At 44.5% G+C, this 23962-nt stretch overlaps 1 protein-coding gene and 1 long non-coding RNA gene across 2 annotated transcripts in view; both read right to left on the bottom strand.

Annotated features, from left to right (window-relative positions):
• LOC142033857 (uncharacterized) overlaps positions 1–23962 on the bottom strand; it is a 161332-nt gene that overhangs the window by 42701 nt on the left and 94669 nt on the right. The window lies entirely within an intron of this gene.
• On the bottom strand, positions 907–23437 carry LOC142031877 (AF4/FMR2 family member 1-like). The gene is made up of 15 exons (XM_075029712.1): positions 23409–23437; positions 23254–23308; positions 23085–23122; positions 21497–21653; positions 17856–18773; positions 15239–15336; positions 11428–11674; positions 10303–10394; positions 9240–9303; positions 8282–8418; positions 7004–7075; positions 6281–6374; positions 6135–6178; positions 4511–4737; positions 907–1745 (listed from the first exon to the last, which is right to left on the bottom strand). The coding sequence occupies exons 1-15, from the start codon at positions 23435–23437 to the stop codon at positions 1624–1626; spliced, it is 2394 nt and encodes a 797-aa protein (XP_074885813.1). The 3' UTR covers positions 907–1623.

Genomic DNA, 23962 nt, shown 5'->3' with positions numbered 1-23962 from the left:
ATGCAGACCTTTTGTTGATATTTATTTACTGTCCATTTTCGGAAGCCTCAAAACCACAAGAAGGTACTTTACAAAGGGGGTACTGCTACATGCATGCAGACCTGTTCCTCCATCCTGAAATTATGTGGAAAAGGGAGCTAATTCTTTCCTGTAAGCACAAGTATTTTGGGATACCATCCTTCTCTTTGCCACTCCCACGGGTTTGTCAGAGATAGGGCGAGGGATGCGAGAGGGGACCAGAGGGCTAAGGCACACTATTAGATATGAGGACGGCAGGACGCTGCTGTCATGCAACAGGAAATCTTTGGGTAGAGAAGGGTGTCATCTTACTGCATACACTAATGCCATGGATGCTGCCTTCACTGTTACTGTCACCTGCAAAATTGCAATTTCAAAACTGCAGCTCCTGACAAGGAAAAAATGCTTGCAAACAGTTAATTATCCCTTTTGTGTTCTCTTGACAGATTTCTAAGTTGCTGGGCCCATCCTGTAGTTTGGCTGAGAAAAAGCACAAGTCATCTCCCCCATGAAGGATGCCCTACTTTGGTACCAAATCCTGCTCTTAGATATTCACTGAGACCAGCAACGGTTGCAGGCAAATACCCAAATGCAAAATTTGTCTTATGTTCCACATTCAGCCACTTAGTCCCTCCTTAAACAGAAGTGATTCCTCCCCATGTAAGCTCTCAGACTCAGAACCATGCCCAAGCAATCAGAGTGACCCAGTACAGCTGTCCACCCCCACCCATCGGAATGACAAAAAGCAACCAGTCAAGGAGTCCTCAGTGTGAGTGACATCCCTCCACCACCGAAGAAAGGCAGAGCTGTTTCCAACCACGCCTGGTCATTTTGCCACCCCAACTGTTTCTGGCTTACAAGGCTTAAACTGAGCAAGACCCTAAGTAATACAGTTCGAGTGCTAAGGGCTTCTGTGTGCGTGAGTGCATGGCAAGGAGGAGGACCAAAGCAGCGACGACTTAAAAAGTGAACTTGCAGCACTGAAGGCAGTGGCTTCCCCCGCTTCTCAGGACAGCAGCTGGCTGAGAAATGCAAGAGGGTGGGGTTGGAAAGCAGGCAAGGCAGACCACTTTGCTGTTTTTATTGTAACATAACGCTTTTCGGTGCTGATGAGGTTGTTGCTACTTGCCATCTGAGGAACAAAGACACCAAAGATTGCATCCATGCTTGGAAAAACATTTCTCTGACATGTCTTCTGGGCACACAACTGTTGCAGACTGTGGGATGTTGCATAATAACCTCTGGAGGCAGATTTCCTTCTTGTCGGCACTTCTTCATGTGTGATTATTGTCCTGCTGGTTATTCGTAATAGAAATGTTTATAGACCATCAATACATTAGGCCATTCAGACAATTCATTGCACTTCATTGTTTGAAAGGAAGGTGCCATCAACGCTGAGGCTTTCCTCCATCTCTTCTTTTTCAAGGCAGCAAAGCGCTACCCTAAAAATGCAGTTCAAAGTTTTTCCAGTGTAACCAGATCCCTTCCACCTTGATTTATTTTCCCTTGCAGGTGCTTTGTATCCAATGATTCAACAAGTTAGACTGTTTCTGAGGCTTCAAAAGTGCAAAAAAGTTCAAGGTATTTGACCACCTTGAGCACCAGTTAAGGCGTATTTGTTTCCAGTCTCAGCCACTGTAAACCCTGTCTAGCGTAGTGTACCAGTTCGGTCATGCTACTGTTCAGTGCCAGAGTGCACGTCGCTGTGCTGAGTTCAGCAAAAAACTCTGGAAAAAGGGGAGGGAGAAAGAAAACATTTGGTTGGTTTCACAAAACAGGCACATCCGACAGGCTAGGGGGCAGTGAGGAGCGACAACAGCAGCACACTGACAGTTGGCAAGTCCCATTAAACATTGTTCATGCAGAGAGGTCAGCAATAGTAGAAGGCTGGGAAATGTAATAAGTGCACGAGGCACAGCACGCAAGAGGAAAATCACACTCACACACGCCTACACACACTGAACCGCCTCCCCAGGTGCTGGCTTTAAAAGGACATCGAGACTCCATGGTAGGTGGGCAAAAGTTTGGGTGTTCATACCCCAGTTACTGCTGTGTGCTTCCCCCAGATTTTAAACAGGCCAAATTTGAGTGTCTTTCTGAGTGATGCCGGGAGGCACACACAGCCGTCATCAGACTGGTCCCTTTCCTTCATCCATCCTCAAACCTTGGAGACATCATGATTTCTCAACTGAACAGGTTTAAAAATTTATAGAGCTTGCCAGGCTATACAGCTCAGATTTGGGTTGCCTTTAGCTGGGCACGTCAGGCAGATTTCACAGAGTCCTCCTACCCTGCCACCAGCTTGAGGCACCACGCTCCTCCTCCCACATGGGCAGGAGAAGGCTCTTGCAGCATATCTGAATCTGCTGGGAGATGCCGGCAGGCTGCATGCCCTGCTCTGTGCTGGCAATCATCTGTGCGGGTGACAGTGAGTTACAGGAAATTATCACACCTATTCCTTTCCAGTCACCTTTCCAAGATATTCCTGCATGACCTGCCTTCTAGGGACATGGGCTCGTCCCAGTCCCTCAGTCCCTCCAGCCTTGATCGTGTTGCCAGGTACCTTTTCAGAAACCGCCCGTTCTCAGCTCTCCTTATTTACACACAAAGATTGAACCTGGAGGCTGAAGATTTCTGCTTGGCTGTGCAAGGAACTCTTCAGCAGCAGAGAGCACAACACTTTCATTCTAATACTTTCCAATTCAGAAGCAGAGAACACATTTCCCCTGATTTCCCTCCTTTTGTGTACAAAATGGGTATCCATTCCCTCCACAGGAAACAGAAGAGCTGTAAGCAGGGACAAGGAGTCTGAACACCCTGCCTGGGCAACCAGAAGATAATCTGATCTGGGACCACAGTACTTTGTGAAAGGAGAGTGACTTCACATGCACACGTGCAACCTCAGCTTGTCCTTGCTGTGGGAAATCAGAGGCTGAAGACAACCTCTTACAGCCTCATGATCCACGGTGCTACTCTGCATTACAGTGAGGAGCTGGGTCCTGTGCTGGAAGCAACTGGTTGCGGACCCGCCAGAAAGCACTTCAGCTCTGCACAAGTGACTTGGACATAGTTAGAACTAACTGCTTTCCACTAACTTATGACTTCCCTGTTTAAGAGAACTCGATAACTGAAGGCCACTGCTCTTTCTTCTTCTTATGCCCTATGAATTGCACAAAAGAATCAAGGATATGGCCTTTTTTTTAGTTTTAGGTACTCACTCTCCGCACCTCTTAGCATCTGTACATTACACTGAATATCAACAAGTTCCAGTTCTGAAATTCCTCCACCATCCTGAACAGTGACAACAACTGCTAAGCCTACATGAGTATTTACTCTTCTGCACAGATCTACTCCCTAAGGAGTATTTACTACCCCGGTCATCATTCCCCTACATCAAAACAGCAACACATAGCAGGTTCTGAATTTAGTCTTGATTGATGCAAGATTGTGCTCAGGCTGCCCTCCCACAGGTTTTCCTCCAGGACTCATTCCTCTGGCTTACCAGCAGCATCCACTGCTCCTTCTATGTGACAGTCTTTTCTCAGCCTTTAGAGGCTAGAATCCAAAATACTACACATGAATTGCTGCTGTGAGCACAGATTTGCTCAGAGGACAGCCAACAACTGGAGTTACTTTATTCAAAGGTGACTTGCAAAGCCTTTTGAATGTCAACAACTGCCTCATTAGTGTGACTATTTTTACAGCCTTCCAACAATTCAGCCAGGCACATCGTGTTTATTTTCTGTCGCAAGTTTGCCAACAGATCATGGCAAAACTTCCCTTTGCCCACAGTAGCTCACAAAACTTTGTGTTTTACGGAAAATGACACTGCAAATGCCACATGGGATGGCAGGTTACAGACTGAACTGCATCTGCTCTAGGGCTTTTGCTTATCCACCACTGCTTGTACCACAGGACAACACAACATTTTTAACTACAAAACTGTAAAATAAAAAAAAGTAGGAGCAATTTTAGAAATGCTGCTTGGCAAGGACTCCAATTGAAGTGCTGCTCAGCTTCTCTGTTATGGAGAGAAGCCAGCTTCACCGTTTTCAAGACAAAAATACCTGGAAGTTTGACAAACAAACTGAAACACAAGGGTACAGGCCAAAAAGATGTTTTTAAAGAAAACGGACCAATTCAGAAAAACTAAGCGCCCCAAAGGGAAAAACAAACAGAAAAAAAAAAACCCTTATGCTTCTTGTGTTACCATGGAGCGAGCTGGCTGGTTTCCTGCACTTGATACCCTCATGCCTTAGCTCTTAGACATTTGAGGATGCCAAGACAACCTTTTAATTGGAACACTCATCATTATATCACCACCAAGTATCTCTGCCAATAACCTGCCAATAAGCCATAGCTGTCTATTTCGACATTTTTACTGCTTTGTTCTTTAGGTATGGTGTTTGCTACACTGAGTGTTAGGATTTAAGCAAGTACATACACATAAACACAACACATAAGACAGAAAAGCCAGAGGGCAAAAACTTACCCTTATTCTTCCTGACCAGTGCATCAGCCCGTTCCCAAATATCATACGCATAGAGGATATAGGAAGTAATGTTGACGTAGGAAGAGGTGATGCTTGGGATATTATAAGGGACAGTGACTGAAGAGCCAATGCTGTTGCCGCTGCAGTTGCTAGCATTCGATCCTGGCTGAGAACTCACAGAACCAGCAGGAGAGGCCATTGGAGAAAGAGAAGGCATGCCTGTGCTTCTGCAGGAGAAAGAAACACCACCACAAACATTTCATTTCAGAGTCGAAAGTCTTGCCACAAGACTGGCTTATGCCAGGAGCTATCCAGTATCATCTAGGCCTGCAGCATAGAGTGTTAAAAACTGAGATGCATTCAGCTACATAACAGGTAATTGTCCTCTGAGTGCAAGGCCAAGGTTTTTGAATTGATTTGCGACTCTAAGGACTCCTCTTGACAAAAGAAAATGTGGGACCAGACATCAGAAAGGGCCACCCATCCACCTTCCAAAATCTACACCTCCTCGTGCAAGCCTTCACCAGATTCTCTAAGTGTTTTTTGCTAAAGACTTCCATTTCAGGCATGCTGAAGCTCCCCACCTACAGAGGCTGGAGCTTTCTGACAGCTAGTCAAAGCAGCCAGGTCAGCCTACACACACTTATTTATAGACCTAGGGAAGCTAAATGCAGCCAGCTGCCCGCCTTCCAGACACAGGCTGGCTTCATCACATCGCTTCACCCCCACCACTTCAACCAACCTCATTTCAGTCACTGGTATGAGCGAGCTTCCACCACTGCTCTTGGGAGACCATTTAATTCCCAATAACCTACGCTGTCCAAGGTGGCAGAAAAATAACTGGAATTTCAGCATCACTACTGAAGACCAAACCACCTTCTCTCAACTGCAAAGTTTAAAAGGGACAGATGTGGAGCTGGATAGCTATCTGCCAAATGCAATTACCACAGGATAGAGAAAAAGTCTTACTCATTGTCATTAAAACACAGCACCAGTCTGCCAGGCATTGGGCCAAACACTGTTATGGGACATCTTGCCTTTTACTTTTGCTGCCACATACGCAGCAACACTGCTGCAGATACATAGAAAGGACAAAATGCTCAATAACTCACAAATTAGAAAATTAGTTTCTTTTTCTTAATTGGTGACTGAGGTAAAGAGAAAAATATTAAAGTATCACCTCAAAGTTATGCTACCACAGGCTGAAGGCATAATCCTACTGGACAGTGGCCAGGGAGATGGGGATGGTACCCTCTTAAGTCTGAAACGATCTCTAGATGAGAGCGACAGAACAGAACAAAGATGACAACAACAGGGACTCTGAAATAGCATAGTGATGCTACCTTCCTTGCTCCTCTGGCCTGTTTCTCTGGTGGAGAACTGCTCTGCCTGATACACAGTAACTCTGGACCTCATAACAAAAAAAACCCCAACCTTTCCAATGAGAAAAGACAGGAAAGAGAGAGCAGAAACCTACTCATGCCCCCTAACAATATGATTTCAGGTGGTACGAAAGAGCGAGCGGTGAGGCACTCAAACGCAGCCTGCAACTCAAATACTCCGGATACTATTTTCACTCACACCCTTATAGACACATCACAACATACATCTTTTTAAATCTTACCTTGCAACACATGGAGAAGGTGCTTGTGTTGCTCTGGAAGAACTCTGCAGTAAGGAACAGAACTCTTGTTAGGTATGGGCTATTCAGCCAACATCAGTAACTACTGCAGCCAGCCAGCTGGCAGCTTAGTAATACGCATGCCCTACCTTGAAGTGGTCATTCAGGATCCTGGAATAATTTATTGCAGTGTCTTTTTTGTAACGAAACATTGCCATGTGCAGAATGGACTGGCAGCGCATGCTGTGAACAGAAACACAACCAAGAGTAAGAGTTCACGCTCACCGCTGCCTGCTCAGCAGTCATCAGCCTTGTGGGATGGAGGCAGGCACACATCAGCTGTATTGCAAAGTCAAGAAAGCTCAGAATTTCTCCTCCTGCTCATCTTAAAGAAAGACTCTGTAAAAAAATCACAAGGGGGAAAAAAAACCCAACAAAAAAAACAACCAAACAAGGAAGGGCCATGTCTGGTCTTTTACATAAAACAGGTGCCCAACCTCTTATAGGTGCCACAGGCTGAGTAAGCCTCTGTCCAGAAGTGCCTCAGCTACGTTCAACTACAGCTTCAGTTACACAGCTCAAGCACGGACAGCCAAATCGCATTCTTTCACCTTAGGTGAGAGCCCTTATGTGCTCTCAAGTTACCAGCAGATCAAATTTTAGAGCCTGTGCCTTCCACATGTAGTCCCTTGTGATATCCCAGCTCACTTTAGAGATGTTCCTGTTCATTCTGGTTTTTATATTGTGGGGTTTTTTTCCTTGCAGAACTCTGATTCCCATTTAACTCATTCTTTTGCCCCTGAAAGTAACGGGTCTTTCACTCTATCAAGTCTAAAAACAGAATATGAAGGTGCAGAACAACGGTTACGCACCATAACACAGCAAAGATTTTTTCTTGTGAAGATGCTGAGGAGTCCGTAAAGGATTTCAATGTCATGGCGAATCTAAGGAAACAAACAGAATCTTGTCAGTCATCAGGGCTCTGAAGTCCTACTGTTTATGAAAAACCAGTGCATGCCGTTATCTCAAGCACTGGTCCAAAAGTCAAGAAACCTGCCCCGAGTTCTTAGTCCTGGCACCAAGTGCTTTGTATGATCTTGAGCAGAGGACTGTCTCCAAATGCCTTGTTTTCCACGCAGCAGGAACAGATGTGGCCCCTTATGCGACTCGCTCTCCTCTTACACTGATTAATGGGCAACATCCCTACAAGTAGATGCCCCCCGTGGGCCACCTACAGGCCTGAGGCCCAGAAGAGGTGCCCCCACCACTGACTACAACACTAATTCAAGTGTTTCTGGACAAGACAGACATCTCAGTGGAAATGTTTCTTTTGGCAAAGAACAAATAAGCAAACCTCCTTTTTGAAAACAAAGCAACAGTAGCATCTTGGAAATGCAGTCCCTCAAGACCAAAAAGCAAACAATGTCATTTAAAAAGTTTGAAGTCTACCACAAAAAAAACTCTGACAGCTCTTTCAGCTCTAAGGTCAGAAGTCAAATCAGCTCTCGAAAACTCACATAACCTGTAATTTCCATATGAATAAACCAATACCTGTCTCTCTTCTATCCAGTACATGGTTCCTTGGATTGCACTGCCTGCATATGTCATAATGTCTACTATCTACATGCATCTACTATGGCTGTGAAACTAAACAGGGAACGTTGCTAAAAGAAACCCCAATAAAGTGCACTGGTACAAAGACACATGGGAGAAACCAGTAAAATCTGCCTTCAATCAACCTGCAAGAGCTTTGGGGCACAAACCGCTCTTCCACGTGCTAGATTGTTGCTTTGATTTTTTTTAACTGACATACTATTGAGCTCACATGCAAAAGCAACTTCAGTTCTGGATAAAGTAAAAACTCCTTCCTGTCCTCGATTATCTGAACCAGTGTCCTCTGGTGTACCTCAACTGCAAGGCTCAAATGCTGAGGAGGACATGGTGCCTACTTCTTCTGATAAGCAATGCTGAAACACATTTCAAAGGATTTGTCTCTGGTGCCTCTGGATGGTCTGTCTGATGCTTGTACAGCAACCCAAACTCTGCTCCATGGTGGGAATCCAGAGCTGCCACAGTTGCAAACAAGCAATGCAACTAACCCTTCCCCTCCAAACATGCTGCCTAACCATCATGCTTTGAAAACCACTTACTTGATGAGATCTATGGTGCCCCTGAATATGCTGTAAGCTGATTTTGGTGCTGGTGCATCCGATTCCAAGGCGATCCCATACTCAATGAAGGAAAGGGCAGCATCTAGGTACTGAAAGGCCTTTCCAGTCTTGTCGGTCTATTGGGAAGAAAATTCTAATTTTTAGACTAAGACAAAAACTGCTTCTCTCAAGTATACCTGAATTCCTTTTTTTTCCCCTAGTTAGGCAGGATTTGAAGAAAGAAAAAGATGCAAGTCAGGCCTCCAGGTGATAATTAAAGGATTCTCAGCAGAACCCCTAATGTGGTCCCAGTCATCAGCTTTGTGGGCTCTGGCTATTCGTATCTCTTCCTCTTGCTCAACATTTTCCTTAAGTAATTTATTACCTTCACATTTTTGGATATTATTGTCTCATCTTGGGGGCCTGCTTTGGGAGAGGCAGATGGGGCCTTCCCATTGCAGTATTCCCTCACTTCATTTTCACAGGTAAATGGCAAGTAGCAAATGTACATTATCTGACTGAGCCATAATTAGCAAAAAAATAGGTTCATTCATGCATGCTGTTAAACTGCACATAGTGGAGAAAGCTAGTTACATCTGCAAAGGGCACTTCCAAGTCTTGTCCACCAACACAGGATCCTGACGTTTCAGAGTAAACTGTCTTAAAACTATCTTCCAAGGACTTTGTGATAGCTCTGCAAAGCAAACAGGCCTGCTAACCTCAGACAACATCAGTTCTGAATCCTATTCTCTAGGCACATTCTCTAGATGTGTTTACAACAAAGGGAAATGCCTGAACATTTGGCAAATAAAGACAGCCTCCCCACATATGACTTGAACATGCTCCATGTAGGGAGTATGGAAGTAACGTTAGCCAGCGAATCTTATTCACGTGCATGCAAGTATCAGGTCTGAATGCAAGAGCTGGTTAACATTTCTAGCACAGGGCCATGACTTACCATTGCATCAGCTTTGTGCTTCAGCCTCTTGGCCACTTCTATGTAGTATTCTATCGGATGCTGCCTGAATTGGGGACAGAAAGAGGAAAAACAGAAAACAGAGAAAAAGAGTAGGATAAATTTTACCTTCTTATCTACAGGATGCTATGAGTCCGAACATCCTGTTTTGGTAAGCTTGTTACAGCCTTATCAAACACACGTTACAGTTATGATAGTCACTAAATGAATGTTGTCTGCATGTTCAGAAATACATAGCAGTTGAATGGACAGATAAAATGAATTGATTTCTTAAAAAATGTATGTTAGAATAACACTGAAAACTTACATTTCTAAGTAGAAAAAACACTGGAGGTTAGGCTACTATGAGGCCAAGTTTACTTCTTTGCTCCCATGGAAAGATAGTAGTTACGTGATGCCCTATCATTCCTCAAGTACAATACCAGCAATACATTTCTGATTGAAGCATACAGTAAACTCTGCAGTATGACACACTCAGACCAAAAGAGCTTGCATTCAAGTTATCTGCTTACAAGAGATATGGTGTGCAACGCTTCTACAGAGCTGGGTCTCAGTCAACACATAAATGATGATAAATTTGGACTGCACACATTTCTGCGCATTGGGATAATCTATTCACCATGGAAATGGCATACAGCCACCTGTGCGCTAACAAAAGGAGCAAGTAGAGTCATACCCTCTCAGAAAAAGTCAGTTGCCTGCCCAGCACCCTGTCACAGAGGAGTTTGCCACTTGTCAAGAATCAGACAAATCAAAACCCATTACTTGTAGGCAGGCACAAGACACCTCCTCTCAGAGTTCAAAAGTACTTAATTTCTAGAGTAGCTTCCCTCAAACCAAGAACTGTTGTAATGAGACCTTTGCTTTGTGGTGGGTGGGCTAAGTCCCAGACACAAGAAGGCAGTACAGGGCAGGTCTCAGACATCTCTCTCTCTCTTTCCTCCCCAAAGAAGTGATCAAGAAGCAGAAGCCTGGGTGGCTGCAGGGCCAGCCTTGTCTGGTGTATTCAGAAAGTACAGGTGATGGGTGTAAAACAAAAACTTACTTTTCAAACGTGAGTTGAGGTCCCCTTGGCTTGGAGGCACCATTTGGCAAAGAAGGCACTGGGAAAGGATTTGTGACATCCCCTGGAGATCCCTGAAAAAAACACAGAGTGGAGATAAAGCTGGTTAGAGAGATGTCTAAATCAATTCCAAAGCTTGGCTTTCCTAAATTTCAAGAGAAAATGTTTATTTGTCCCAGGCATAATCTATTCTCCAGGCTCTCCAGCTCTTCTTACTTTCTTCCCCAGTACCCCTTTCAATAATGGAAATGGAAGCTTGGCATCCTACCTGACTGCTAGCAAGGCTTAATACCATTCAAACTTCTCCCAAGCATGGAGAAATTAAGTAGCAGGTTTCCTTGCACAATGGCTAAAATAGCAGTAAGGCTGCAAGCAGCACGTTTTTCATGGCCACTAGCCAAGGCAGAAGGGGTAATATCCATTCACACTTATTTCCAGCTTAACCACATGGAAATTGCTGATTCTCCACTACTAACTACATTATCAGGAAAAAGCAAGCAGTTAGAAGCCAGCTAATACAGCATGCACAGTCTAGCTTAACACACACAGCAACATCCTAGATCACACACACAGAGCCATGAGTAAGCAGCAATATAATTGAATTTTATAACCTCAAAATGCAAAGATCCAGCTGCAAGGATCATCAACAATTTTGTAAGCAAGCTATAAAACCTTATACCTAGGTCACGGTCAAAACCACAGGTTGCTTGTTTCTTATTTTTAAGCAATCCACTCTTTCTTTCTGTAAACACACTTATTTTTACACCAATATTGTACTTGCAGTTGCCTACAGTCAGAAGCAGTTACTACCATAAACACGATTCTCTTGCCTTTGTTTTTCACATGGTCACCCCTTCTCACTATGTTTCACTGGTAAGATTAAAACAGATGATGGAAAGTCAGCAGAGAAGTTACAACACAGGCTTTTGAGCTAGCAACATAAGGGCACAGATAGCCATTAAAGGGGTAAAAATGCTTCAAAGAGCTTTCTCTGGTGGCTTGTTTATCTTCCTTCCTTTTTAATATCCTCAGAGCATGTTTCTCAAGAGAATCACACAGCACCCATGGGTTGCAGGAAACATCCTGCCAGTTATAATGGATACCTACTTTGATGCCCTTTGAGAGCTCAGCGGGATTTCTCTCCACTTTCTTGTGCTTGGAGAACAAAGGATCCTTGTGGTTGCTCTCGTCCCTGGCAGTGTTATCCACGACAGGCAGCTCGCTGCTCTCACTTTTGGGTCTCTTTTGGGCCATCTTGGTTGACTTTGGTGGAGGATGTACAGGAGACATGGGTGGCAGTGGTGGGGGTAGCAGGAGATCTTTCTTCTGGGTTTCAAGTGAAGTTTTTGATGCTCTGGAGATGGGAAGCAAATTCAGCAATTGGGATGAATATGGTGTACATATAAGGTAGGGATTTTTTTAAAAACATAGTTATATCATGTGCCAGTTCTCTTTAAATTTCTCTGGAAGTGTGAAATGAGTTGTTAACATAAAGAATCCAACAAAAGCAAAACAAAACTTCAGGGACTTCACTGGCATTAGGTAACACATCTTAAGCCGCCAACAACACACAAACAAGTTGGTTTTCAAGTAGGAATAACCTTCAGGACTTATCATTGGAGTAAATGCTTGCAACCAGAATACGAGGATGTTGCAAAAAAAAGGCATCCCTCCAACACAGCCCCTTTTCACTGAAAGAGGAAGAGAGGCAATCACAGCAACTAAAATCCCTGGCACAAATCACCCAACAAGGCAAATGAACTGCAGCACTACCTCTCTTTCCCAATTATGGTAGAAGATATCTTCTATGGTCAGAGATACTCACCTAGACATTTGATCCTGTATGTGCTTTGACAGAATTCAACTGAGTCATTCCTTGCCAGGACTCACCAGCTCAACTAGACAACACTATAAAGTTGAGAGGATTCCAGTGATAGAGACTTAAAATGCTGTGCTTTTAAATGGCAGAGTCTATCACATTTAATAGGATGGTGGCACATCAGATTTCTGATCATTTGAAGTTAGGATTACCAGGGAACTCTGGCAGCTGTAAGCAGCACCAAATAGCTCTAAACCTTGTTTCACTACTGCTCATTTACATCATTTTTATTCAGCTTCTCAAAGTTTCCAGGAAAACACAGAGCAGTGAATCCCAACTCATGGACTGCCTTATCAGAAGAGGAGGAAATGAAGTTAAACCCAGTGAGAAGACTGAAGTGTAACATTGCACATCTTGCTTCGTTCTGCTGTGCGTGCGACAGTCCTCTCCCCTCTTCCACAACCCACTTTTCCCGTGGCACAGTCCCTACTCACTGCACACATGCTCCCCAGCTTCACTACAGCTGACGCTCCAGAGAGGACTGTTTGACGCAGAGCTCAGCGGCATCCCCTGACCTGATCCAGAGCCCTCTCTCCCCAAAAACGCATCCTATTCTTCCCACTCTGAAAGCCAGAACATGGCTAAAAGGGGTGCTCATTTTCACTGAGAAAAAGGGAGGAATGAACCACAGAAGTAATGCCCTTCCATTATTACCACAGCTGAAATATCCCTTCACCCAACTAAATGTTAGCCCTAGCGCCTAAGTGCTTTCAGAGTACTTCAATGTTTTCTCTGCAGAAAAGCAGTTTACTCATATTGTCAGGACACAAACCTCAATGCTACATACCAATGCAAGTCAATACCTCAAATTCAAGCCACAATCAAGCAGGAATTGAATGCAGTAGCCCAGAACTGACACAGGAGCCTCCCCTCTCAGGAACACCGCCCATTTGAAGACATGCTCTTGGAAGCGTTTGCTCTAGCAAAGACCTAGCCAAAATGCTGGCAGTACACTGGTATGCAAATTATGGGGTAAGTTTCAGCAGATCTACCAGAAACACTGCAAATGCTATAGTGGAATACATGAGAAATTCCTGGCCATAAAGGCCATCTGAAATTCTAGAAAGACCGCAATTCAAAAGGCACACTGGTTGCGTCCCCATTAGGTCACATACAAAAAAGACAAAAACAAGATGATGATTTTAGTGGAGAACGCAAATGCTCCCTACCCACCTATACATACAAATCTGTTTTCTGGACTGGGCTTTGCACATTTCACCTCTATGCAAATCTGGGCTAGTCAAAGTAAAAAGCCTACTGGCACTGCGGCATCTTGGTTTGGTTAGAGAAAGGGGGAGCTGCATATCCACGTGCTTCTGGAGCATCCCAGCTCAGCAGCCTCCCATGGCAGCAAGGTGAGAAAACAGAGCTCTGCAATATCCATCACATTCACCTCTGCATTCTCAGCTGGGAGAAGACAAGTTCCACCTAGCACAGACACTGCGTGCACCAGCCGCTAAGTGCTGTTCAAAGTCTGTAACCGATGACAGCAAAAGCAGCTGAGGGAGTAGAGAGTATCAGCATTAACATCTGACTTTTTTCTTTCATCAGGACCTGTCCAATTAAGAAAACAGCAATGATCACCGAGTCAAAATTTATGGACATACAGTTGCATTTAGTACAATATCCTTTCCCAAGAGGCTGCCAGAACTTGCTCTGCTGTGGACGTGATTGCTCAATCATGGGAATAAGACTCACGACTTCGGGGCCACCCTTTCAGCTATTTCACCTGTTTGCAGCAGGAGCCTGAGCAAGCAACTCAAATTTGTCTGCATCTCAATTTCCCCATGTGCAAAACACGTTCACATCATCTTCTCACCTTACAAAGACTCAGAGCTTTAAATGCATGTGAAGTACTATGAATCTGCTAAAAAGCTTTCTGCTGCTTCCCATGCAGTGAGACCACGAACTTCCCCAAAACAAGTATGACAGTAGAACCCAGAATGAGGAAAACATGCGCAAAGAAAAAGAAGTTCGTAAGAATCATTGAATGGTTTGGGTTAGAAGGGACCTTTAAAGATCATCTAGTCCAACTCCCTTTTTAAAAGCATTTTAAGGCTAGTTCCATTTCTCATGAAAGCAGAAATAATTGATACTTGAACTCTCAAGTCTTACTCACCTAGAGTCATAGAAGAGTTTTGGTTGGAAGGGACCTTTAAAGATCATCTAGTACAACCCCCCTGCAATGAGCAGAGACATTGTCAACCAGATGGCAAGTTCTCTTGCCATCCCCTGAAACACCTAAGCCATCGTGCAGAACAAGCATATGCTACTCCCCACAGAACAGCTGCCACCTCCCAGATCACCTGGGCAATTGTCTGCTGAGAGATTACCACCACTGTAGTTTAGAGAAGGGGAAATGGCTCCTACATCCCAGCGTGCAATCTACCACACTGTTTGCAACTCAAACAACGTCTAATTTTTTTGCACAAATTTGTTTCCTGCATCTGGTCTGAAAGAGAGCAGTGCAAATGGTTGCCTACCAGCTTAGAAGGAAAAGTAGTACGGGCACAACTGGCAATTAAATTTCTTGCAGCATAAACAGATTCTTTGAGCTACATGTAGTATATGGATCAGAGCATGCAGCAACATAAGCTGCAGGATGGACAAGTTTGTGTTTAAAATGGTGAAGTCTTCATTCCCATCTCAACTGTTCAAAATCAGGACAAATGCCACAACATTCAACGCTTTTGCAGCAGTGTAAACCAGGTATAGGAGGATGATCAGCCACGGAAACGTCAGCTTATGCTTGAATGATTAGAACCATAATCCTCAGCGTTAAGGGAGAGGAAGATAAGTGACACCCAAGTATCACTTCACATCTGCAACAAATAAAAAGGCGAATAAATGACACTCCCATAGCCACATGGTTGGTTCCAGGATGTAAAGACAGATTGCAGCAGATTAAGTTTCAGAAGGCACACGATGTTATAAGCAAACTCAGAAGTATAAGGACAGGAGATACAGTTCCTCGCCTTAACCTTTTTAAAAAAAGACTTAGTTTTATGCATGTCTGCCATCCCACCACTGTACACTCACTTCAATTTATTGGAGTCTTTGTTAGCTGAAGACTGCAATGATTTTCTTTCTTTTTCTGATTTCATTTTCTTCCTATCAATCTCCTTCTCCACTTCCCTCTAACAGGAAGAAAAAAAAAAAAAAATCACTCACGTTTTGAAAGTTGGTGCAAAGTACAGACCAATACAGCTAAGTTTGATTCTGGTTAAAAAAAGAAAAGGATAAGATATTAGAACTGACAAAGCATAAACCCAAAACACAGCGGATATAGATTTCAGGCTCGCTGACAAGTATCCTAAAATGACATTTTACCTACATTTGCTTGGATAGATTAATTATTTTGTAGTGATGGGGATGGAACTGCTAAACCTCTTGTTGCTAATAGTAATCAAAATTAAGGCATCTCCACTGCTGAAAATAAGCATTCCATCTGTTCTAGATGGGCTTTTTTTTCCTACTCAGTACGAGTTATACAGAAATGTATTCAGATTCCTCCTGGCAAAGTCATGAACTGCAAGCAATTGTGTTTTGTGGTATGCCTTATCAAAGGGAAGGAAAAAAATGCATTCACAGGAGAGTTAGATCCCTCCAATTCCTCAGATGTGCAGGGGTTTTTGGTTTTATGAAGAAGAATCTGATACAGCTGAAATTTTAAACAGGCAGTTAAAATCACTGCCATTGTCCTCCAGAAGAACAGGAACCATTAAGGCGGAGAGGTAATAAATAATACTTTTTAACTGCACTCCATAGGTCTTACAATACAAAGCGTGCAAATCATCAGCTCACCTGAATGAAAAACTTTAGAATAATTTGCTACAAGCCAAGAAAATGTAAAAGAAACTGCACTTATCAGTCAGTGTTACCCACAGTGTGCCTGGTGGCAGCCAAAAGCATTCCAGGACTTTCTGTCTCTCTCCCAAGAGTACATGCAGGTTTATGTCACTGTGATGGAGCTCAGTAGATTGTGCTCGGCAGAGTCGACCTCTGGCAGTGTGCTCAGGGCAAGGCTCCAGCACCTAGATCAAGTTCTTAAACTGTTTCTCAAGTTGAGCTCCACACTGCCGCAAACGATGTCTGACAGCTGTACCTGACCTAGCTGGCTGTTACGAAGCCTGAGCCTCCAAGGACACTGATGCATGCTGACATAATGCAGACAGCAAGGCTCTGAGGAGGGGTTTCCTGCAATCAGACACTCAGGCTGCAAGGGAAGACATGTCTAATATCAAATAGCTCCTCTTTTGGGTCTTTGAGATAACAGGAGAAGCAACAGATTTGCTGCCTGTTTACCCTCTTCCACTGCTCCGCAAGAGGGGGACTGCTGTGGTCTCTCCGGTTTCTTCACCCTTTCCCTGCTCTTCTGAATTCTCCCCCACAACTATGGGAAGTTCAGAAAATGACAAGACTAAATGCAACCCACACGGGAGCCAAGGTTGTTCACCCACATGTGCTAAGCCACCTGCTCTGTGAGGAGGACCAAGAAGGTATACAGGCACTGAAATATCCACAGTGAATACCCATTCACCACAAGGCCTGCAACCAACCCTGTGCAGCTGAACCAGCTGGCTAGAAGTATATTCACAGCCCCCTTTGGGACTTAGCTTTCCAAAAACCACTTGTGAGCAACTACCATCTCAGTTAAATAAAGGGCTGTCTTGTAATTCAAAGCAAAGCAACTATTCTAGCTGAAGGACTCTGGACACATGCATCTTTTAAGCACTAGCATCGCTGCTAGCACCTCAGCAGCTCCAGGGGAAACCAAAGAAGTTTTCTACATATTTAGCCAACCGCTGAGATCCAAAGCAGGGTTTAGCGACACTTGTTACTCTCGGTGAACCTGGTTCAGTTAAAAGTCTGCATTTATGGAAAAGCAAAAACATGGGGCTGCTGCCATCATCCCTAGTAATAACACAATTCACACCTGCAGAATTTGTTCCTCTTTGTGTAAGCAAGCAATCACAACTGTTTCATGGAAATGAATGACTCCACACAGGAAAAGACTACGCTACGCAGCCTAAGGCTGCATGGCTAAAGGCAGCAGAAGGTCCACGCATAGACAAAACCAAAAACCACAGCCCAGGGCAGCCTGTGTCAGTTCTCCCCACAAAGTGCAGGCAAGGCGCTCTCCCACAACAGACATTAAATGGATAGTGTAGATGACTGCACAGTCTGGGAGGTGCTTCAGATACCATGCTGCATTTAAAGGGGTTGCAGGGGGAGGGGGCACCACAGCCCTACAAAGCTCTGCTTGGTTGAAAGCCAGGGAAACCCACAAATGCTACCAGGGGGCTGGCCAACCACATGCTGACACAGCCTGCTGCTGAAAGCTCCTCCAATATAGGAGGGCTGGGGTTTTGTTGTCTGAGAAAACTAGTATTTCAAGAAAATACAGCAAAAAGTGTTTTCAAATACCAAAGCGTTTGTTAGCTCACGAGGCTTTTCATTTGCTCAGCAGGGCATTTGTGACCAACAAGAAACCTCTATGAACGGCTTTGATACACATTCCCTTTAGAAGTTTGATAACACCTTTAAAGGAGGAGCGCAAGGGATCTACTCCCAACTTAGGAGCAGAAATGAACTCTCCGCATGGGTTTTTCAAACACCACCTTGGTCCTTGTACAAACCCACCTCCACCTCTTACCTTCCTCTTCTGAAGGGACTTGTCAAGAGTATCCGTGATTTTTCTCTCCAAGTCCTGCTTCCTTGCACCAGGGGGTTCCTTGGCTTCTGCTCTCTTCTGGTGACTGCCTTTCCCAGGGGGCTGGGGGACTCTTGACAGCAGAGGGAGATCTATTTTCACCATGAGGGACTGAGGGGCAGGGGAGTCCCTCACTGGCGAGAGCAACTTCTTCCCCCTGATAGGCAAGGGAAGTTTCTCCTTGTGAAAATCCTCTCTGGCCACGATGGCAGGCCTGTGGCCGCTAGTCCTGGTGGGGCTTGTGCCCTGGCCTTGAGGAAGGGGACTGAGAGCGAGATGCTCCTGGACACTGCCAAGCAAAACATCTCTCATGACCTTGGGGTCCAAGAAGGGTTTGGCATTGGCCTGGTGGGAGCTCTTGTGCTTTCTGTTCTCAGGGGGCTCTTGCAGTGCCGGGGTCAGGTCTTTTCTGTCACTGGATTTTGGCTTCCCTTTCGTTTTGACTTTTGGCTTGTCTCTGGAAGACTGGTCTCTGACCTCAAAAGGACCAGGGTCACTCTCCACCTTCAGGCCTCCTTTGGGCCCCTCGTGGACAAGGCCCTTGCTGGGCCCTTTGATGCCCACAGTCTGCCTGGGTGAGGGCCCCTCGGCCCGCACAGGAGACTTCTGGCAGTTGCGTTTGGTCAGAAGATGAGCGTCCTGAGGAGCCCTGGCCGCTCGGCCAGAGCTCTTGTGATGAGGCTCCCTCGGCTCGGCACGCTGGTGGGAGGAATTGCTGCTGACAGCCTGCCCCTGCTCCTTGCCCTCTTCACATCCATCCCCATGGGCAATTTCGCTGAGACTCTCTGTTGGCACTGCTGGTGGGTTCACCTTGGTTAGCCAGTTGTCAAGCTGCCACTTATTAGAAGTCGGTGGGTCAGGCTGCACACAAAAAGAGAAAGGAAGGATGCAAGACTTTATGATGCCTTTATGGGCTATTTTCATCCTAGCATGGCTTACCAGAGCCCAGTAAAATTTCCCCTTGATGTTAAAAGAGCTTGAAAGTGAAAGACCATGTGTCAGTGGTGATGCTTTAGCGTGTGCACATTGACAATTCAGAAACACAGACCTCATCTTCGCACAGGATCAGTCAAACGTATTGCACAGCACTCCTGGATCTCTGCTAGCCTTACCTGTTGCTCAGCAAGAGACCAGTCTACATGAAAGCTTCATCTTGGTTTGCCACTAACCAACATCGTTGTGCAATCAGACAACATATAAAAAAAGCAGCAGGTGTAGAAATGGATTAGGTGCTGTCCTCGCAACACTTTTGGAAAGTTAGTTGCACACAGCACTACTTTCAAAACAGATGAGCAGCTGTGCCAGCTAACACATCTCATTGAAGTCTGACAGGTAGGCTGTCAGGCTCCTGTGGTTTAGCCAAAAGCAAACCATTTACCAAAATAAATTGTATGGCTAGCATGTCAAGTCCGGCCTCTTCTGAGTCCTCTGCCTACACAACCCAACACTCGCTTCCCTCTGGGTCAAGCAAGGCGTGAGCAACGACTGAAGTCTGAAGGCCCCTGGCATCACGGTCAAATAACATAACGTGGTTGCTACAAGCTCTGCCTAATCTAACAGCGGTCTGACAAATTACGAGAAAAGCAAACCCAACTAATGCTAAAAGAGACAACAGAAGCTGCAAATCTGAGGCATTATTCTCTGGGGCCCATTCTGAAAATACCATGTATGTGGCAACACCACTCAAATGGGTAACTCATTATCTGGGCACCATCAGAGCACAGCTAAACTCCCGCACTCACTGATTCTCCCCAGTTACCACTCTCACTTCTGAGAAGAGCCACAACCCTTCCCCAAAAAGAGAAAGCCCAGTACGTGAAATGTTTTCCGAGACTAATGAATCCCTTCTGCCATGATTTTCTTCTCTATCCAGACTCAACTCACTGTAGAACATGCAGATAAATAAGACATGTCTTCAACTGTGTTTAAGTCAGTCCATCTAGAATCCTGGTTTAAAAAACAGTGCTTGGTTTTACCATGGGTTTGGAAGTAAAATTAAACCACGAATTCCATTAGGCTTTTCAGATAACACAAATCTGCTTTATTTTCATCAGAATTTTAACTTACTAGCCACTGAAGAACATTTGTTTTTTGGTCAAACACTGTAAAAACATGGCTAAAAGACTTAGTAAACTTTGGTTTATAATGTACGTAGCTATCAGACAGTGGCATACTCTGATCCTTTTCTAGCACTTCTACCATCGGTTATCTTGTTTGTGATCTACACCATCATACAGGTTTTCATTAGGTTTCCAAAACCAAAGGATAGTAAGAGATTTTTTTTAAAAAAAATTTAAAAAAAAATAAATAAAGGAACTACTGCCTATAGGTCTTAAAGTCTGTTCTTTTGCATGTGAAGAACTGACTATAAACAAATGGGCCATGTGCACTAACTTACTCCTTGAGCACCATGGATGAATAGTTTGCTGAATAAAAAAGGATAAAATGGTCAATGGCAAATAGTTAGGACTTCACTAGAGCGAGAAGGATCTTACAATCTAGTATTTTCAGGACAAACCAGGCAGGATTTGGTAAAAGAGGAGAAGTATAACATCTGTCCTTCCAAAGACACCCACATTGCAGAGGGCAAAGTCTGTAACTGAACTGCTAGAGGGTGAAGTGTAGTAGATGTGAGATGAAAAGATACACCTTCTCAAAGCTTGTTTTCTGCACATAAAATTCTCCCTGTTCATGTGCTTCTAAGGTAAAAGAAAGGAAAACTAGGGCTGGAGGAGGGGGCGGGGAATAAATTACACGGTTTCTGTGTTTTGTGAGAGTACCTCAAAACTGGCAGCAGATTGGTTTACATCAGCTGTGGTCCACAGGATATAACTATGTACTTCCCACTGGCCCAAGAATGTTTTGCAAGCTGGAGGAACTGTTTGAAACCATGGGACATGAGCACTTCTGCAGCAGATTTTCAAAAAATGCATGGTCTCAATTATGAAACTTTAAGGCGCTAAGTTCTGGTTGTCTGCTTTTCCCAGTAAAAGCCTCAGAAATGCCAGTGCAGCACTATCTGAGCCAAATTCAACAGAAGCAAGTCTAAGCACATTCCAGCCCTTCCTGCAGGTCTCATCACTTCAGCTGTGATCTGGGAGAAGCTGAATCTGTCACTCACACACAGGAGCTGCAGGGAGGCAGTGGCTCCTCTTAATGTATCAGGAAACTGGTCTCACCCCGAAGCAACCCATAGCCTTGGCACCCAGGAAAACTGCACGGGCAGACATGGGCCCCAAACACCCCAGACAAGCTGTGCTTCTCATCTGCACCTTGCTTGTGTCTCACCCGTGAAGGCACTAATTCCTCCAGGAGTGCTAGACAATGATGCCAAAGGAGAAGGGGGCAACACTTCAAGGTTAGGCACGTAGACGTCTAGTTATGCTGTTACTAGGGGTTATTTAATTGACAAACTCTAGAAGGGAAACAAAGGGCAAGATAAGCCTGATGATGCAGCAAAGATGTCAAGGGGACACCTGAACAATGACAGTATTTCAGGTCTCCTGTCCTGAATGCATTCAGACAGCAGAGAGTCTGAGGCAAGAGGCTGCGTTAAGCAGCCTCTACATTTTATTGGCATTCACCTCAGGTGCTGACGCTCTCGGAGGGTCGTTTGCTTCACTGTCACTCGAGTTGCTCTCCGTCTCTGAGTCTGAAGAGCTGTCTGAGTCACTGGTGCTCCCTGACTCCGGGCTGCTGGAATGTGCTGATGCCACACTCTTGGGCTGGGACTGTAGGGCACTGCAAGGCCACCATGAGATAAAATTAGAAAGCAGCATGGGTGAAGGTTACTTACTTATTATATTGACATGGCAGGATTCAAAAATAAAACTGAAACCCTGTGTTTTGGCACTGAGAGGGGAGGGGAGAAGGCCAAAGGAATACATTGCCATAGTCAAAAGATAAAGCACTGGAATAAAAAACCTCTGGAAATAATAAAACCTTCAACTCCAACCCAGTCGGACAAATACGTAAGCAGAACATCACTGCTCCAGTATGAAGCTGCATTTAGCCAACCGAAGTTTAAAAAATAACCAAAACTAACGAGTGTTTTTCTGAAAGCCCCAACCCTCAACGGAAAAATTTCCAATAAAGGCTAACAAGACAGAAACATACATTCCAGGATGGTTTCTCTTTTTTGTGTTCTCCCCCTTAAGTTTTTACTTCTTCATCTGTGTTACTTGGTCAAGGTGCTGTAACTGTTTCATTAACGGTCATGTCAATCAGTAGCATTTTTTGCAACACCCTCCCCTACTCAAAAGTGTTTTCCTCTAGCACTGACAATGGGAGTGGATGGAACTGAGGGAGAACTGTGACTTTTATGCACACCTTCTTTTTGTTTTGAAATGGGCTTACAAAATGTTGATTTTTTTTTTTTTTTTGCTTTGAAAACTGTTTCCCACATTAGTATCAACACATTTGTATGATCTGGAGGCAAGCTCCTTGCTTATCCAGACTGATACTGTGAGAACACTCTATTTCAAGAGCTTGCAGAGACACAGATCACACCAAGAACTGACGTGCCCTTCTGCCAGTCTGACTTTGTAGACCATTAGCCTGTGCTTGAAGAATATAGATATCAAGCCAAAAACATATGTCAGTGCTCTCCTATAGGAAAAATTCTGGGCTTCTCCACCTTTCTTCCTCTAATGCTGGCGTGTGGCTGTTCAGTCTACCTTGAATACTGCTTCTGACTAACAACACATGGCAGGAACTGCTTACAGCCAGCTGCCTTATCAGTAGGAGCTGAAATAGCCTCCATGAGCCTACCTAACCCTTTTCTGTTCTTCATCCACTTGGCTTTTTTGGGCTTCCTTCTAAACTAAAACTGGACTCACACCTCACTTGTCACTACTACAACTGAAAATCCCATTAGATCCAGTGTGATCTACATATACACTGGTGGAGAGGAAGAGGAGAAAAGAAGGGAACAGTTGGGGAAATCAGTTCTGGTTCACAGACAAAATCCAGCATGTCTGGATTATTACTTTCTAATCGGAGCTTTCCGTAAAACTCCACACAACTAAAGGCGATTTTCAACAGCAGCTTCAGGCAGCTAGAAACCAACACCTGTATCTACAAGAGAAACCAGGAACCCTTACCCATCTACCCCATTAGTTTTGTTTTTCCTCCTTATTTGGTCTAGCTAGTAGTTTGGGAACAAACCTGTACCTTGGAGGAGCAAGTGAAGAAGGTGGCTTTTCAACAACCTGTTTTGTTCACAAAAACAAAGAGGAGAGGGGGAGGAAAGGTTAGCTTAAGGAACTCGGAACAACACAACAAGTTGTGATGATTTAAAGGGAAGTCTGTGTGCCTAGTGTATAAAACATCTAAAACTGACTTGGTCGTCACCACTCTCTTCACTATCACTGAGCTGCAGGTCGGCCTGGAGCATTCTGAAAGACAACCAGAAGACAAATCTCAGCCAAGGCAGACACATTTTCAAGCAGCAGACACTGAGAAAGACTTAGTTTGCACTTGCCAAAACAAACAAACCTCCCACATCCTTTTTGAACATTTAGCATGCTCAATCTGCTAAACCTTGTCATTACCTGAATGAATGATAAAATGATAACACACAATCTAGGGATTTAACTGTGCTTTCCAACTGATCTCAGGACACTTTGCAATGGAGGTCAGTATCCTTGGCTGCCATCTACAGACAACAAAGACAAAGTTCCGTGAGCGGAATTCTAAACGAAGGTTACCTAGCACACTAACACAGCCAACAAAGGTTACCTAGCACACTAACACAGCAGGGCAGGGTGGAAGAAGTCTGATCCTTGTACAGCAAGAGACTAGCATGCTACTAGACTGCACTGGCTCCCCAAGGGGCAGAAAGCATCAACTTTGCACCAGAAGCTGTGCATGTTCACTCTCTCTGCAAATATTTCTTCTGCCACAGGGGTTCTTTTTTTGCTGCTGAGGTCTCCTACACAAGACATAAGCAAATGCCAAGGTCAAGCCTATCTCCTATTTCTTCTCTACACAATGAAATTCATGCTCCTGCACATCTCAGCAGTAACCGTAACATTGAGCAGTTCAGATAC

Source organism: Buteo buteo, chromosome 1, assembly GCF_964188355.1.
Source record: "Buteo buteo chromosome 1, bButBut1.hap1.1, whole genome shotgun sequence".
Taxonomy (NCBI): Eukaryota; Metazoa; Chordata; class Aves; order Accipitriformes; family Accipitridae; genus Buteo; species Buteo buteo.
This window is presented reverse-complemented; position numbering and strand designations above follow the sequence as displayed.

What these genes read in the sequence shown, in the direction of transcription:
- LOC142031877 (XM_075029712.1), bottom strand. Translation starts at nt 23,437, where the DNA reads ATGCTAAATGTTCAAAAAGGATGTGGGAG. An exon ending in AAGAGAGTGGTGACGACCAA is followed by an intron (nt 23,123 to 23,253) that starts GTCAGTTTTAGA and finishes TGAACAAAACAG; the next exon opens with GTTGTTGAAAAGCCACCTTC. An exon ending in AAAATCTTTGCTGTGTTATG is followed by an intron (nt 6,375 to 7,003) that starts GTGCGTAACCGT and finishes TTCTGTTCACAG; the next exon opens with CATGCGCTGCCAGTCCATTC.